The sequence below is a fragment of the Phoxinus phoxinus genome (genome assembly GCF_949152265.1).
Source record: "Phoxinus phoxinus genome assembly, chromosome: 15".
In the NCBI taxonomy this organism is placed as follows: Eukaryota; Metazoa; Chordata; class Actinopteri; order Cypriniformes; family Leuciscidae; genus Phoxinus; species Phoxinus phoxinus.
Window position 1 is genome coordinate 2,544,523 of NC_136890.1, and position 18,268 is coordinate 2,562,790.

General features: G+C 40.4%; 1 protein-coding gene across 5 annotated transcripts in view; it reads right to left on the bottom strand.

Moving 5' to 3' along the window:
- The window catches only part of cfap74 (cilia and flagella associated protein 74), a 76,669-nt gene that overhangs the window by 23,247 nt on the left and 35,154 nt on the right, over positions 1–18,268 (bottom strand). For all 5 annotated transcript variants that reach the window (XM_079638339.1, XM_079638337.1, XM_079638338.1 and 2 more), the window contains 8 exons: positions 13,620–13,707; positions 9,517–9,690; positions 8,157–8,290; positions 5,125–5,344; positions 3,396–3,503; positions 3,203–3,309; positions 2,999–3,118; positions 1,519–1,622 (listed from right to left, as the gene is read on the bottom strand). In XM_079638339.1, the coding sequence (XP_079494465.1) occupies positions 1,519–1,622; positions 2,999–3,118; positions 3,203–3,309; positions 3,396–3,503; positions 5,125–5,344; positions 8,157–8,290; positions 9,517–9,690; positions 13,620–13,707 (1,055 nt within the window). The remainder of the gene's footprint in view (positions 1–1,518; positions 1,623–2,998; positions 3,119–3,202; positions 3,310–3,395; positions 3,504–5,124; positions 5,345–8,156; positions 8,291–9,516; positions 9,691–13,619; positions 13,708–18,268) is intronic.

The window sequence follows — 18,268 nt, forward strand, 5'->3', positions numbered from 1 at the left end:
ACAGATGAGACACAGATGACACACAGACGAGACACAGATGAGACACAGATGACACACAGATGAGACAGACGAGACACAGATGAGACACAGATGACACAGATGAGACACAGATGACACACAGACGAGACACAGATGACACACAGATGACACACAGATGAGACACAGATGACACACAGATGACACACAGATGACACACAGATGAGACACAGATGACACACAGACGAGACACAGATGAGACACAGATGACACACAGATGAGACACAGATGACACACAGATGAGACAGATGAGACAGACGAGACACAGATGACACACAGACGAGACACAGATGAGACACAGATGAGACACAGATGACACACAGATGACACACAGATGACACACAGATGAGACAGACGAGACACAGATGAGACACAGATGACACAGATGAGACACAGATGACACACAGACGAGACACAGATGACACACAGATGACACACAGATGACACACAGATGACACACAGATGAGACACAGATGACACACAGATGAGACACAGATGACACACAGACGAGACACAGATGAGACACAGATGACACACAGATGAGACACAGATGACACACAGATGAGACAGATGAGACAGATGAGACACAGATGACACACAGATGAGACAGATGAGACACAGACGACACACAGATGAGACACAGATGACACACAGACGAGACATAGACGAGACACAGATGACACACAGATGACACACAGATGACACACAGATGACACACAGATGACACACAGATGAGACACAGATGAGACACAGATGAGACACAGATGAGACACAGATGACACACAGATGACACACAGATGAGACACAGATGAGACACAGATGACACACAGATGAGACACAGACGAGACACAGATGACACACAGATGACACACAGATGACACACAGATGACACACAGATGACACACAGATGAGACACAGATGAGACACAGATGAGACACAGATGAGACACAGATGACACACAGATGACACACAGATGAGACACAGATGAGACACAGATGACACACAGATGAGACACAGATGAGACACAGATGAGACACAGATGAGACACAGATGAGACACAGATGAGACACAGATGACACACAGGGTCCATGGCTGATCTAAATTATCCAGATAGAAATCTGTTGGCCATTCTCAATGGGAAAGTGCCCCAGCAACATCGCTCAAAAGTTGCCCCGTGTATCATTACATTAAAGGGTTAGTTGACCCAGAACTGTAAACTCTGTCAGTAATGACTCTCCTCATGTTGTTCCCCGTCAGACTTTCCTTCATCTTCGGGACACTGGGTCGGCAAGTTTCAATTACAACAGAAGCCTATGGAGGAGTGAGACACTCTCAGATTTAATCACTAATATCTTCATTTGTGTCCCGAAGATGAAGGAAAGTCTGACGGGAACAACATGAGGAGAGTCATTACTAACAGAGTTTACACTTCTGGGTCAACTAACGCTTTAAGAGTTGAGTTGATAGTGAAACGTGTCTCACCGACGGCCACCTGACTGAAGTGGAGTGTGTGTCGGTCAGAGACGAGAAGCAGAGCCGGTCTGACAGCGGGACAGTGTAACTCCAGATACAGCGTCTCATGTGGGCTAAACAATGGAGACACTTCACAATAAGGTCTTATTTGTTAATTCGTTATTATATAAACTAACATGAAATAACAATGAACAACACATTTGTTACAGTATTTATCAATCTTTGTTAATGTTAGATAGTAACAATACAGTTCATTGTTTGTTCATGTTAGTTCACATGCATTAACTATGTTAAGAATTTGATTTTAATAATGTATTAGTAAATGTTGAAATTTAAGTCCCCCTGTGGTGACAATCCATATTTTTAATGTTGTTTATGTGTCTATGTGGAGTTATTAATCTCAAACCATGTGTAAGTTCATAAGTGGACAGCATTGCTGAGTATTTTCTGCTTAAAACTGCAGTGAACCAAAGACAGTCTCAAACACACGGTTTGAAATCGCTGGTGTTTCTGACGTCACACACTACCTTGTAACCAATCAGATCAACGTGTGATCGTCAACCAGTGGATCTCTGAGTGAGTGAGTGAGTGGAGGCGGGGCTCATTTGCATATTCATATAACCGCGCATACTAAATTAGGTAAGGGTGTAGAGTTACATGCAAGTTATTTTAAGACATGAAGAATTTTTTTTCAGGGAATTTTTTTTTTAAATATATAATTTTGGTGATCAAAGATGAGTTTTAAAGGATATAATTATTGACTACAGGGGGACTTCAACATTATCTAAAGCCCCTTTCACACAAAGATTCCGGAAAATCCCTGGCAGTGTGAATGAACCAAAATCAAACAATCGCGGGACACATTATCCGTGTATTTTCCATTCATTCACACTGCTAGTGATTTTCCGGGATCTGTGAGTGCGTTCACACACATCCCGGTGAGATCCCGTAAAGACACGTGACGTCAGGATGAGACGTGTAACGTGCGCGTCGAGAACATGTACACTAACGCGTGCCGTTCCACAGCGCTGGCGAGCGCTCTCAGCTTCAGCGCGGACAGTGAGGAGCTCCTGGGCTCGGCTTCGGTCCCGTTTGCAGGCATCTTTTCGTTCTTTCTTTGTTGTTGATGAACACAATATTTCTAGAGTCGCGCGGTAGCACGAGTGTCATCACTACGACACACTCCTTACGGCATTGATCCTGGCTTTTGTTCACACAGGGAGCGTTCCGGGACTGATCCCGGCAATGTTACTACTATCGATGCCGGCATCAATCCCGGACGTGTTAGCGTTCACACAGAAGGCACTCTGGCAATTTCACGGCAATAATCCGGGATCAACGCGCTGTGTGAAAGGGGCTTGAGATTAATAAATGCTGTAGAAGTATTGTTCATGTTAACACAGGTGAACGTTAAACTTGAATAACTTTGAATGACGTTTTGAAGGAAAGATTTTCAACAGTTGTATGTGTCCTCGTTCTCCATCATCACCTGTGTCTGGGCTCGTCTGATGTGTCTGGTGTAGAAGTGAAGCAGGATATGACATGGCGAACGCGGCGCTCGGTGAAAGAGCGCAGAAGTGAGGCCTTCGCAGACAAATATTCAAAAGAGCTGTGAAGAAATGATATAAATATAATTATATTTTCAATTGTCCCCTGAAAATGATGGACACCTCATAAACACACACTGTGTTACCCAGTTTGAAGGTCCGCTGGGCTCGGCGAGAGGAAGGGACTGCCGTTTGCAGGCGTCACTTTACTGCCTTGATCCTTTACTAAACGCAGCTGAGTTTCGATTTTGCTCTGTGGGATGAAGAAAGACCGCAGGGAAGTTACAACACCTGGCGTGCTGTGAGTGTGAGAAGTGAAGTGATGTGTGTGAACCTTACTTTGGTGTCAGGTTGTGTGTGTTGGCAGTCGATGGTCCGGCGAAGAGCCTCTGCTTTGATGACATCCTCAGACAGTGTTGGACTGAACGTCACCTGGATCAGACACTTCTGTGGACACACACACACACACACACACACACACACACACACACACACACACACACACACACACACACACACACACACACACACACACACACACACACACACACACACACACACACACACACACTCATTCATTAAGAAGAAAAACATTGTATTCACCATATAAAGTTAACTTGTGTCCTTGGGGATTTTTCCATAGATTTAAGGTTAGATAAAGTTAAATAATTAAAAATAGATGTGTGTGAACTGTAAAATGTATTTAGGAGCATGTGTGCGAATAAAAAAGCATAAAGCATAGATATTTCACAATAAGGGCCCTATCTTGCACCCAGCGCAATTGACTTTGTTCACCGACGCATGTATCATTCCTATTCTGCACCCGCGCACAGTGGACTTTTCCCTCCACAGACGCACGTCGGTAAATTAGGGAATAAACTTGCGCTCGCGGGGGCGGTTCAGCGAAAAGAGGAGCGTGTTCCGGCGCAAAACTTCCCTGGTGATATTTTACAGTTCTAGAAAGCAATTCCGCCACTGACCAGGAGAAACCCAGTCTAAAGTCAGTGGCGCTGGCGCGTTAGTCATATGCTATTTTAAGGGCGCATGCTTGGCCATTATGTAGCGTGTGCACAACACACACACACTTTGATTCTCTAATATAAACAGACGCAGCAGTTTTCATTTTTGCAAATCATACATTATTACAAGGAAAAATATTAACACACGAGGAAATCATTGTTGTGTCCGTGAAGATGTGAAAAAAATCTATCTAGATTAAAAAAAGAATTAAAAAACTATATTAGGCTACACACACACATTTACCCAAATTCTACGCCTGTTTAACTGAAGCTAATTTGTGTGGTTTCTCCCATCATCCCCAATGTCACTTCTCTGTGTTTTACGGCCCTGACGAGAGCGTCGGTCTCCTCGGCTGTGAACCGCTCTTTGCTTGCGCTGGCAAACCCGCCGTTATAATAGCAATCCGCCGTTATAATAGCAATCCGCCGTTATAATAGCGATCCGCCGTGGAACAAGCACGCCGGCTCTTAAAGGGAATGTGAGAGGACGCTCTGATTGGTTTATTTCACGTTACGCCCAAACCACACCTATGAGTAATGAAGCGACTTCAGACCAACACATTTTAGATTTGCGTCGGGTGCAAGAGTCGTTTATCCCGCCGGTATAATAGCAACAGCGCCCAAGACCCGCCCAAAGTTACTTGCGCTTTGCGCTTTGACACTTGCGTTTCAGAGCGTTACAATAGGGCCCCCAGTGTATTTCAGGCTTGTTTATGATTAAAAGTCCAAAATTATGCATAAAGTTTTTTTTTCTGGTTATTATTTATACTTTGGTTAAAAACCTAGTGTACTTCATGTATTCTAATAAATTAAATCAATCTGCTCGTAAATATCTTCTTGTATTAATTTATTAAGAAAAATAATTTCACTATCAAAAATAAACCTATTATGAGAAACATTCACTGTAATAAAATGTGATAACTAGCCCCGATCTCCCCTAATTGATGAATCAAAGGCATGAAGAAACTGAATGTGGACAAAAGCAAAACTGTAGTAATGAAACGGGATAATAATGAGTGATAGTGAATAGTTTCAGGGGTTAGCCGTACCTGTCCAGGCAGTATCCGTCCTGAAGAGGGTGTGATGGAGACGTCCGAGTCCTCAGGAACACAGAAGGAGAAGAGCCTCGGCCCGGCGCCGATCCGGTTCTCCACATACAGAACTGCAGTGCTCCGGTCACCCAGAGCCGTCCCGCCAAACTCAACCAAACTATCAGAGAGCTTCAGAGAAGGCTGGACGCCAGTCGCGTGACAAGACAACACGAAGTCTCTGAGTCAAGAAAAGACAGGCATACGAGTTAGAAGACTAACTAGAACAGGTTTTCCTGCTTTAATGTGGATTATTTCCTCATATTCTCCATTGCTGCAGCTCCTCTCTTCCCAGTCTGTCAGTAACACTCAGTTTACTTCCTGTCTCTATGAAGCCCCTCCTTCTGAAAAGCACACTGTGCTCTGATTGGTCGGCTGGATCAGTGTGTTGTGATTGGTCGAGCGCTTCGAGTGTGTTTGGGAAATGGCTTCTGGCCACATAAATGTACAATAAGACCTCATTAAACAGTAAACATCTACATTAAGTTGCTGTGCGAAATGCAGACCAGTATTCTCTCCAAATTCATGTGTGGATTTAGTTTTTTCGCAGAAGAAATTAAGACTCCTGTCCTTGCACTAAGCAAATCTAATTATGTTTACAACTTCAATTTCCTAAAGTATTGTCCGTCAATTGCTGTTATTATTATATGCTGTTCAATATTAACTTGTTTAGCGATCGGTTGTTTAAAAGCGATGACACTCATTTACAGGTCTTTAAAGCAATATTGATTTATTGCTCTACCAAAGCAAGCGATTGGCTATTGGCTGCTCAACACACAGCAGGTGACTTTGAATGTTCTTAAAGTCTCATCTTTTATCCCCCAAAATGACAAATTTAAAAGTTTTTTTTCCTTGAAAGAAAATGTATTCATGCCTTAAAATATCTTGAATGTAACTCACCACCCTCGCCTCATTTAGTATACGGGGTTCTATGAATATGCAAATGAGCCCTGCCTCCACTCACTCACTCAGCTCAGAGAGGCCGGCGGCGTGACTGATGATGAGCGACACGTGCGCGACGCACCGGTCTCGTATCTCTCACGGAGGAGCGACGACAGTGAAGGATGAGAGAGGACCAGGCCTGGACATTTATGCTATGTTTTGTTGTTTGTTTATTTTATGATTATTAAAGTTTGTTTGAAAGTTTGCCGGATCTTGCCTCCTTCTTCCCATAGACTTGGTCGGCATTACTGAGGACATATTCCCCCGGTAATGCCGTGGGGAAAACAAACTATTCGAATGAACGTGTGTGTGTAGACCTTGTTAGGCGCTTGATCTTTACTCTTTGTAATGATTACGGTTGATTTGTGCTCGGTGTAATGCAAAAAAGTTTCTGTGTGGCCTTCTACAATTCTAATACGTTTTTGAAAAAACCTGATCTTAAGTTATAAAAGTAGTGAAAGCCGAATAAACAGACAGAGCCATTCATCTATTCCGAAAGCCTGTGAAATACAAACATTAAAATGAAGCACTTCACTACGTGATGCTGGTATTATTGTAAAGATGAAAAATAAGTAATGTAATGGCAAAAGTTTGTTTCACAAAAACACCAATAAAGTTATGCTCGCCGCGGGACTCGAACTGCGTCAGAAAAGCAGTTTTCACTGAGCTATATCCCATAAAGACAGATTGATGAACAATATTCAAAATTCTTTATTTCATTATGGGAAGAGCTGGGCTCATGTTTTTGCTTCAAGCTTACAAGCTGATAACATTGCATGTACGACACAATGACACTTTCTCGTCAAAATGCTCCCATAAATATTACACTAGATAATAGTCAACTTCATAAATCAGTCTTTTGATGAAGACGGATGTTATAAAAAAGCAAATAAAAAACTTTTGCAATCTGAATAATATTGCGACACGGACATGTCAACTTTAAAATGTAAATGCTGAAACCCATAGGAACTATAGGACCTCGGATGTCTAAACTTTCTCTAAACCTGTGTGATGATGTCAAACCGCTCATCAATAACTGGCTTTTAGGCTTTTGACAAATGTTTGTTAAACGTGGTACGACTGCGGTAACTTTACGTTTGACATCAGACTGCGTATTTCATGTTTATATTTTAGCCCAAACTAACTTGCGGTATATTCAGAAAAAAATATCAATTTCATAGCACAAGACTGTTTTATGATCAATGTTAAATGTAATGCATACTCTATATCCATTCAGCAACACAGAGTAAACTGTGAAAGACTGGGTGATGTATGAAGTGATATTTGGGCGACCAGAATGCATTTTGATGAGAAAATGACATATCTGGCCATCCGTTGGTTCATTTGTCCAGTCACAGATACTGCCGGGACATTACGGCTCAGTGTTTCAGGATCTTGCTCTGTGGAGCGGCAGAAGTGATGTAGGGCGTACTGGGTAACACCATACTTTTCCAGTCCGGGGGAAAGGATTGCTTTAAGTCTATAACAACACAACATACCCTTGTTACCATAGACAGGGGGACTGGAATGGAATGATATTTCATTGATTCATCAGAAGATAGTCACTAGTGAAGGCCAATCAGCGATCATGATGCCCTTTTCTTGCTACTTCTTTAGAGTAATTAGTCACGTGACACTTACGGCTCACAGGTGACTGACACAAAAACAACTGTGTCCATGCGCAAATATTTCAAATACACACTTCCATGGCGCCTGTTTCGTTTCATTTGAGCAACTGCCATTGAAATTAATAGAAAACTCCAGATTTTTTATATACATATGTAAGCATGCTAGTGGCCAGCACTCTCAGTTTGCACTGTTGACCACTAGATGGGGCCGTATGAGTTAAAGCCTTGTGTTCTGGCACAGTCGGCTCTGGACAGCTTTATAACTGAACTCAACATTTAACTGAATTACATATCCTACTGCGAGCTCTTTATGGACATTTGCACGTGTTAAATGTGACATTGTTTAATGTCTGAATATTCTTTATGAAAGCATACTGTGCAGCTTTATTTATCTTACTGTGTTACACTGCTTGGTCTTCTCACCTGTTAATGCTGGTTTTGCAGGTGAGTGTGAAGTTGTGTTCTCCTGCCTTTGACGCGCTGAAGATCAAGTGGATGTCCATGCTTTGAGAAGGCAGCAACGTGCCGAAACCGTCATTAGGCTGGACATCAATAAACTAGAGAGAAATAAAAGGATATATTGTGTACATGTTTATATCTTCAGGGCCTCTGGATCTCATAATTCAACATTTCCTTTCCTCTCTCAGTAACTGCAGTAACACTGGAACGGCTTTAAATCATTTCTACACATTCCCTCTGAATGTGAGCCGTGTGTCACAGAACAGATTTAGCTCAAAACTCATTTCTGATTAAAAATGTGTTCTGCATGCATCATTTTGATTAATCTGATATTGATACAATGAAACATCAAATACACACCAGATGTTAATGCATGTTAACATTTGTGTGTGTGTTTGTGTTTGTATAGTTTTGAATATGGTTAAGAGCTGTTGCAGAGTTTAATGCCGATGCACTGAACCAAAAGAGGTCATGTGACATCTCTCTGGCGTGAGTTTTGTGAAGTGTGTGCAATTCACATTTATTTGTATAGCGCTTTTCACAATACACATCGTTTTAAAGCAGCTTTACAGAAAATGCATCAGTCCACATTACAATTCAGAGTGATCTGTTATCAGAGGAAAGTTATGTATTTCATAAATGTACATATGTGACCCTGGATCACAGAACCAGTCACAGTCGCACTGGTATATCTGTGGCAATAACAACTATACATTGTATGGGTCAAAATATGGCAAAAATCATGAGGATAATAAGATCATGCTCCATGAAGATATTTAGTAAATGTCCTACCGTAAATATATAAAACATGTATTTTTGTGAGTGAATGCAGCACAATCGTGAACATAAATGCACAACTTTAAAGGAGATTTTCTCAATGTTTAAATTTTTTTGCTCCCTCAGATTCCAGATTTGTATTAGTTGTGTCTCGACCAAATATTGTCCTATCCTAACAAACTATACATCAGTGGAGAGATTATTAATCCAGCTTTCATAATATATATAAATCTCAATTTTAAAAAAATTACCCATGTGACTGGTTTTGTGGTCCAGGGTCACATATACAAAATTAAAAAAATATTAATTTAAACAATGTAATAATTGAACGCAGAAACAATGAGCTTATACACTCTAAATGCTGGGTTGTTTCAACCCAAATTTGGGTCAAATATGGACAAATCCAGCCGTTGGGTTAAATTTTGTAATTAAAAATGTTAACCCAACGGTTGGGTTAGTCCATATTTGACCCAGATTTGGGTTGAAACAACCCAGCATTTTTTAGAGTGAGAAGTAATGTTAATAGTGTGCTGGATACTGTGCTCACCTTGGGAATACCCACAAAGCCGAACTCCTGAGGCAACAGGGAGCAGTTAGTGAGACGCACTGAAGTCCGAGTGGACTCGTGAACGGAGCAGTGACCGAAGTCCAGCGCGGTGCGATCGAACCGCAGGTCTGAGCCGGTGACCACAGCATGAGCCGTGAACAGCACAGGCTTCACCTGGGAAACAGTATCAGTGCAATCAAATCAGCTTTCTGATTCTGAAAACAAAATATCATTTTAGGGCTTCGGGTCATTTTGACCCGCGAGGGAAGGGTTGGGACCTTTCTGAATCACACTTATTCTTAAGAGAGTCAAATTACATCATTCTTAAAATTCATCATTTTAATTCTTAAAAATTTACCTTTTATACATTCGGCCCTTGTTCTCTGAGCCAGTCACCTGACTGAAAACTAAGAATTGTTCACTGTTTCTCGAGTGCATTCCTTTCTATATATTGTGCTTTTTTTTCTCAACAACAACAAAAAATGTTGCTGAATGAACCGGTGTGACGTGCTCATTGGCTCATTCTGTGCAGAGCAAGGAGTGTGTGTGCGACTGCCGTCATCAGCCGGAAACTAAAGATGGATTGTGTGAACATCACTAGTGTCTCTTCACACATCTCTGGTTACTGGGAATCAGTCCATAACCTTCCATACAGGTCGCCAGTCTGGACCGATTCCCAGTTCATGACCTTCTGCCTCTCTCTCTCTCTCTCTCTCTCTCTCTCTCTCTGTCTCTCTCTCTCTCTCTCTCTCTGTCTCTCTGTCTCTCTGTCTCTCTCTCTCTCTCTCTCTCTCTCTCTCTCTCTCTCTCTCTCTCTCTCTCTCTCTCTCTCTCTCTGTCTCTCTGTCTCTCTGTCTCTCTCTCTCTCTCTCTCTCTCTCTCTCTCTCTCTCTCTCTCTCTCTCTGTCTCTCTGTCTCTCTGTCTCTCTCTCTCTCTCTCTCTCTCTCTCTCTCTCTCCTCTCTCTCTCTCTCTCTCTCTCTCTCTCTCTCTCATTCTCTAAATAGACTTCTGAATTTGGGTCGTTGTTGCACCATTCCTGACGTTTTGTGAGTTATTTTCCATTCTGTGATTAAGAAATGTTCTCAACTGCTTTGCTTTATAATACATTAAAGTGGAAATGAAGCAGTCAGTTAACATTATTTAGTCAATGGATTTCCACTCTATCAGCAAACACGATATAACAAGAACAAGAAATGTGAACATTTACGTAAAAGAAAACAATTACAGCTTTTATAGCAAGGGTGCCAGCCTGTGATGTCACATCTAATGTTTTTTAAATGTTATATTTGTTTCAGAATGATTAAAGACACATTCACATGTACGTTCCAATAATGTTTGCAAAACTTTTCTTTAATTCTTTATTTCACGTAATCGAGAACAAACATTTTGAAAAACATTAAAAAAGCTATTCAGAAATTAAATTTTCATAACCTAAAATGAACTTTAGTAAAATGTTCTTATGTTAGAATATATTTTCGTTAACTGGGAGGCTTGATTTTGTTGGAGGAGGAAACATTTCTGAAATAACTCAATAACTCAATATTATTTTCTTAGATTTCCGACCCTGAATTATGTGTTTTATAAAACTGGACTGATTCAACTGTAAATGAATAATAGAGCTGACCGATCGCCATTTTCTGAAAAATTGAGATTTACATGTTGATGTGCATGCAATGATTATATTCGTTACAGATATGAGTTATTTGAAGTGAGGCTGTGTATATGTGGCAGCTCCGGGCACAGGTTTGAGATCAGTGAGAGTCCTGGCGTGAAGGAAGAGTCTGGCTGAGGAAGAGAAGAGATGAGATCTGCGTTAGCATACGGAGATAATGGGAAGATAACCAGTGTCCAGACCTGAGGAGTATGAGCGTTTAACCATCACACACAGCTCTGCTATTCAGCGTGTCATTGTAAACAAAGCAAACGTGATGTAAGCTTGTGTTCACAGGTCACCGGAATATCACAGATAGGATCACGTTATGCTGCGAATGATCATATTTGTCACATTGACAGAGTCGATGTTGTTTTATTCTGCTCTCACAATATAAAAAAGACACCAGCCACTGCTCTTTATATAGCCTAGCCCTAGATAACCAACAATATCTGATATCTGCTGGAATTATTTCACTCGATTACCCTTTAAAACACCATCTCCACTATTCACTCATCATCATCATCATCAACATCAATCGGCTGCGAACCAAACGGGGTCTCTTCTAAGTGAGTGGCCGACGAAGCGTAGCTGTCTTTGTTGGATTTGAAGGATAAGCTGGTTCTTTTCGACTGCTTCGTATGCAGCTTGATTACTTATTCGATCCATTTTCTGGATGCCGAGCATGATTCTGTAACAACCGGTGGCGAAGCTGTCGAGTGAGTTTTGCATTTTCTGGTTGATGATCCAACTTTCGCAGCCGTACAGGAGGATGGAGATGCTCGCAGCTTCAAAGATGTTTAGTTTGAGTTTGATTGGAAGAGTTTTTGATAGAAATACATCCTACATTTTCCAGAATGCTCCCCATGCTTGTCCTTTTCGTGCTCTGATGTCTGCTTCGCTCGACGCGATGTAAGAGCCAAGATACTTGAAGTCTTTTGTCCACTCGATTTTTTTTCCGTCGAGTTCGATGAACTGATGTAAGTTGATCGGTATCTCTGGCCCGGCAAGATCTCGGTTGCTAAATGCTTCCGTCTTTTTAATGTTGACCTCAAGTCTGACTCGTTTTGCCCACTTTGCTGTTGTTTGAAGTTGAGCTTGCGATTTTTCTAGATTTTTCTGCTTGTTGTCGCCGCTCTCGAGCAGCGCAATGCCGTCAGCAAAATCGAGGTCGAACAGTGAAGTGGCTGGATATCTCGATGATCTAGATAGATTCGTCGTGAAGACATGCAAGTTGCTCTTGTTCTGCTTTCTTTAGGACGAAGTCTATGACGATGATGAATAGAAAGGAAGCTAGTGTGTCTCCTTGAAGAACGCCAGTTGAGATGTTGAACTGTTCTGATAGCTTGCCCTCGACCATTACTTGACTTTTTGAGTTGTTGTAGATAGTGCGAATCGCTCTTACGGTTTTATCAGGAATTTCGTAGTGTCGCACGATGTCGAACATGACGTTTCGTATGAGCGAGTCGAACGCTTTCTTAAAGTCAACGAATATGATGTAGAGGTCTAGGCTCTTGTCGATGACTTGTTCGGTACATCCTCTTCCTCTTCGAAATCCTGCTATTCACTTCTATTTCCTATTAACAGCCTTTACTGACGGCTTCGTAAAACTAAGAAAATTCAAACAATGAACAATTTTAAATGACCAGCTGATGTTTTCACAATCCACTGAAACATTTATTTTATCAACACTAGCAACCCAACTTTCTAATATGGCTGTGAATCATGCATGAGCAAAAGCAACTTACATTTTTATCATAAATGTAACACTCTGATCATACTAGAGCCTAAATCTCATTATTAACTACGACTTTTGCCTCAATAAATTCCTAATTAATTTAAGGGTTGTAGAATATGGTCATGCAGAATAAGACATTAATATGTGCATTTATTAGTACTAATAAACAGCCAATATCATAGTAATATGCATGATAATAAGCAACTGGTTAATAGTGAGGATTAAAGTGTAAACAGAATCAGACTGTTCTCGTTTCAGGCTTTCAAACATCTTGATTATATATTCTCTCTCTCTCTCTCTCTCTCTCTCTCTCTCTCTCTCTCTCTCTCTCTCCATATATATATATATATATATATATATATATATATATACTGTATATATACAACTTTTGCACAAGAAAAATAGCCCTTTGAAGAGTGAGAGTTATGTGCATTCAGCTTTACTGGGAACACAAGGGAGCCGCCTTGATGAATGTTGTATTCTATGTGTACCTTTATTCTTAGTATTTTGTTATTTCATTGTTTTTATTGTATCAGTCTGTGACTAATATGTTGGTGTATTTTACTGTGAAGTACTTTGGTAGGCCCTGGCCTTGGAAATGTGCTATATAAATAAATGTGACATTGACATTGACAAGCATAAAGAATGCTGACTGAAAATGAGCCACTGGACAAAGAAAAGTGTGGATCAAAAAGAGAAAGAGACGTTCTACCTGATCTGGGACCTGTACAGTCAGAGGAACCTCCAGAACTCCCGTCTCCTTATTGAAGAAGCTTTCGGCATCCGCAAACAAGCTCTGTCTAAAGACATGGAAAAAACAAACTCTTTAATCAATATTAAATATATAATGTCATGATCTTTTCAAGACTGCAAATATTTGGTAGGCTATTTATTAAACAGAATAATTTTCTAAGTGCACATCACTGATGCATTATGGACGAGCTAATTTTTTTTCTTATCTATTAATTTATTTAAAATGTATTTACATTAAAATGCATTTCACACACACAGTGACCTGAATACAACTCTTCTGTGTATTTTTGATTTTACATTAACATTTATTGATATTTTAGAGTGATACACCCGTCCTTATGAAGAAAAAAGCCTCATCGGAAGAAAACTGCTTAATACTAAAAACAAAATGTTGTGAAAAAAGCACTTTAACATGAACATTGATTTAAAATGTATTAAAACAGTAATAAAAATAACCGAGTGAACCCTTGGTATTTCTAACTGACTTGATGCTGATGATCTGAGTGATCATATTAGGAAAAAGGAAAATAATGTGTGGCAGTGCTTTATGACAAGCATTGCAATCGCAAGCGTAAGATGATACTGTGTTTACCGTGGTGATTTAACATGCTTCAATGAACTTGAAAACCAACACCTGATAAAACTGAAGCTTTAAAGTAAATACTGTATTCTTAATTGCATAATGACATTTGTTCATTTATATATGAGATTAATGTGATGTGGTTATAATAAAATCAGATGGATTCATATATGTGACGCTGCATCACAAACCCAGTCTGGAGTCGCACGGGTATATCTGTGTATGGGTCAAAATGATCCATTTTTCTTTTATGCCAAAAATCATTAGGATATTAAGATCATGTTCCATTAAGATATTACGGTATGCACATTTCCTACCGTAAATATATAAAACATGTATTTTTGTGAGTGAATGCAGCACAATCGTGAACATAAATGCACAACTTTAAAGGAGATTTTCTCAATGTTTAGATTTTTTTGCTCCTCAGATTCCAGATTTTCAATAGTTGTGTCTCGACCAAATATTGTCCTGTCCTAACAAACCTCACATCAATGGAAAGCTTATTTATTCAGCTTTCATATGATGTATAATAACTCTCAATTTCATTGAGCCATGTGACTGGTTTTGTGGTCCAGGGTCACATTTCAGGGCAGAATGCTGCGATTTCTTACAATCTCCATCCTTTCAATTTCATCCTCGTAAATGTTCTGATCTATGCAATTAAGATTGTTTAATCTCATCCCAGCAGAGTTTCAGGAATGGCTCCTTCCGAGTTAATGGAACCAGTGTGAGCGGTGCTCTTGAATAGTTTTGGCACAGTGTTGTGGAACAGCTTTGTGGGACGCCACACGGCCCATCTGTCGACGGAACAAACACACTAACGGGAATCTGATTGGATTCTGCTTGTGAACACATCCTGACACATCCTCTGCTCAAAAAAGCTATTTTTAGCTGACTTAAGCCAAACTAAAACACACTTCTACACACAGTGGCAGACGAAGTACTCAAATCAAGTACTTGAGTAAAAGCACAGATGCCCAAATAATATATAACTCCAGTAAAAGTCCTACTTTTCAATTTTAAAAGTGCTAAGATACTTGATTGTTAATGTAATTACATATTAAAGTCGGCATAAAAAACAAAATACTGGGGGACACGTCAATGACTTGCTGCCCTACATGAAAACCGGCCATATATTGTACACCTTGGCTCACCAAAATGTCTTCCCAGTGACATCTTCCTCATCAACAAGCCTTCATCTTCCTCTCTGACACCCAAGGACTCTATCACACTGCTGATTTCACCGTTCTCCCTCGTGCGCAGTAAAGAATAGACCATGTTTAACTGGTAAATGTCACTAAAGCGCAGCTTCCACTGGCAGCGCTGTGAACCTCATTACTCAGTGTTCTTGTCATTGCCAAGATCAGACACAGGACACTCGCTCAGGGAAGCACTGTCTTCACTGGTCCTGAAGCTTGTACTGTATCTCCATCCACAGCTGGATGTGCAAAAATTACACATTGCGATTAGATGAACAAAGCAGTAATTTCATATAAGAAATAGATCAATCTGAACTAAATAATAAAATAATAGGCACATTCATATAGAAAATTGGGTTGATCACTATTACACATAAAAAAAAAAAAGAGAAATAAGTAACTATAAACCTTTCCCACCAAATAAATTACAAGTATACCATTACACAAAATGCTATATGCTGAATGATAGACATGATTGACTCAGGCTTTAAATAAAACTTGGCTGCCTACAGTATGAGGTAGAAAGGTGAAAAAAAATCGGTGGTATACTGAAGAAAACGCTTTTGCCAAATATAGGTAGAAAAACTTCAACACCCACAATGCACTGAACACTGTCCAAGGCCACTTTTCTGCTCCGATTGGATAGGCCTGACCAGAGTCAAATACTGCCTTGCTTGAGTAAGAAATCCTTCTCAGCAAACTTTTACACTTCTGTTTCCAGTGTAGGATTCAGCGCGCTGTAGGCAGCGGCACCATAATGCTGTTTAAAGAGTAGACAAAGCACAATACAGTTTTCAGTGATAGACATACTCTTGCAATAACTGTTTTGTTAATAACCCTCTGTCGATCCGACTGTCCGTTAGCCTGGTTCTACCAGACTCTCCTACATTTCATTTGTACAGAGAGTCTGGCCTCTCTCCATTGACAAGCGTTAAGGCCGTGTGCCCACCAAAGCGTTTTTTTCACGCGGCTGGCGTGTTTTTTCAAATGTTTTCAATGGGAGCGCCGCGTTTTTGAAACGCCATGAGCATAACGAGGCGCTGAACGTCTTTTTCACACTGACGCAACATGTGAGAGTTGAAGAATGTTCAACTTTGGGTAAAACGCAGCGCTCATCACTGTCACTTTTTACCCAACCGTCCAATCACAGTGGAGGAGGGGCGGGACTAATACCACACCGACCAACGGATATTCTGTATAGCAAACGAAGCGTCTCAACAGAAAAAAAAACTGCCGAAACCATCTCAAGCGCACATAGCTCGGCATTTTCAGCAGAGTGCCTAGCGTTTTCAGTTGGCTAAAAACGCTTTGGTGGACACACGGCCTAAGTTCTTTGAAGGCGGTCCTCTGTTGAAGTTTAAAACTATTGGATCTGCCCAGAGTCACTCTGGATCTGCCGTAACCAATCGCTAACGCTTGGTCGTGACGTATGAGGACTCAAACTAGCGCACGACCTCAACGTCATCGTTCTCAGCCACTCCCTCTGTTCGATGGTTGGGCCGGTAAAAAATTAACCGGAGAAAACCCAAGAATACAGCGCAATCCCAGACGTAGTTCTGAAGGAAAATGAAAATTGAGTGGAAGTACGTAGGAGGGCCAGGCTAACTGTCCGTAGGTGGGGATAAAAAATGTGCAAGTACAATCTGTACTTGAAAGCCCAGGATCTGTCAAAAGACTGCCGATGGGTTTTACGTCATCCGGCCTAATTTTGATGAAAATGAACATGAATATCTCGTTCCAGGAAACACGGAGAAAGAGTAAACATTTTTAATTTTCATATACTACCGACATCGTAACAATACAAAGCGTGTTGAAAATCGTCTTAATCTTACTCTTTAAATAGCACATTCGTGTTAGATGCATTTTTGGGAAATGCATGTAAAAAAGTTCAGAACATTTATAATCTCACACAAAGAAACCGCTCTTAATAGCTAAGATCGGGAAGTACGGTCCAGTGTGATTTGCAAACCGATTTAATTTCTTCAGTTCTAAATAACGAGGAATGTGTTGGAACTGAAACAATGTGAAAAGGGGGAAAAAAATATTTCTATTCTGCCAAGTTCTGATGTGTTTTATTTGATTATTCTGTTGCTAGCCTGTTAAAACTGGCTGAAATGTCATAAAGCTCTTATATCAAACCTATGTTTGTGTGTGAAGGATTACTACGACAGTAAAGAGGATTTACCATTGGCATCTCAAAGGACGGAAATGGACAAATGACATCTGTCAATGAATTGTTTGTTTGTTTTTTACACATAATTTGTGCAAAATCACAAGGATTAAGCATTCACACAGAAATGTTGGTGTGCACTAGTGTATATAAACACAGTCTAGCGATTTACATGCTATCTAATCTATCACAGTGTTTACACTGTAGATGAGAGGCATGAGTAGAGCGCTCAGCAAAGCTATTTCTGCAGCATGCGAGCACTAACACATTTTCAGAGATTTGGTAAAAATAATCTATGACAATGCTATAAATAAATATGGGAGTGAATCTCAGGAAAACTGTCAAGAACACATTTGGCTCTTATTTCAACCCAAAAAAAGAAGCAACCAAAAAATGACATTGAGAAAAAGAAGAGGGGAAAAAGCTTATTTTATAAGCATTAAGAATTAGAATTACACATTTTGAGGTAAATGCATTGCTTATTTTAAGTTATATTGAGTTACACTTAATGTGCCCATGGATTTTTCAAAATCAAGATAATTTAAGCGTCACGGTGTGTGGCTGTAATAAAAGAGCACAATGACCCTGACATTACTCCCCCTCCCCGAAAAACCTCACGGCAAAAATGACTGGTGGGGGGGTTGGCCAGGAGTCGTGGC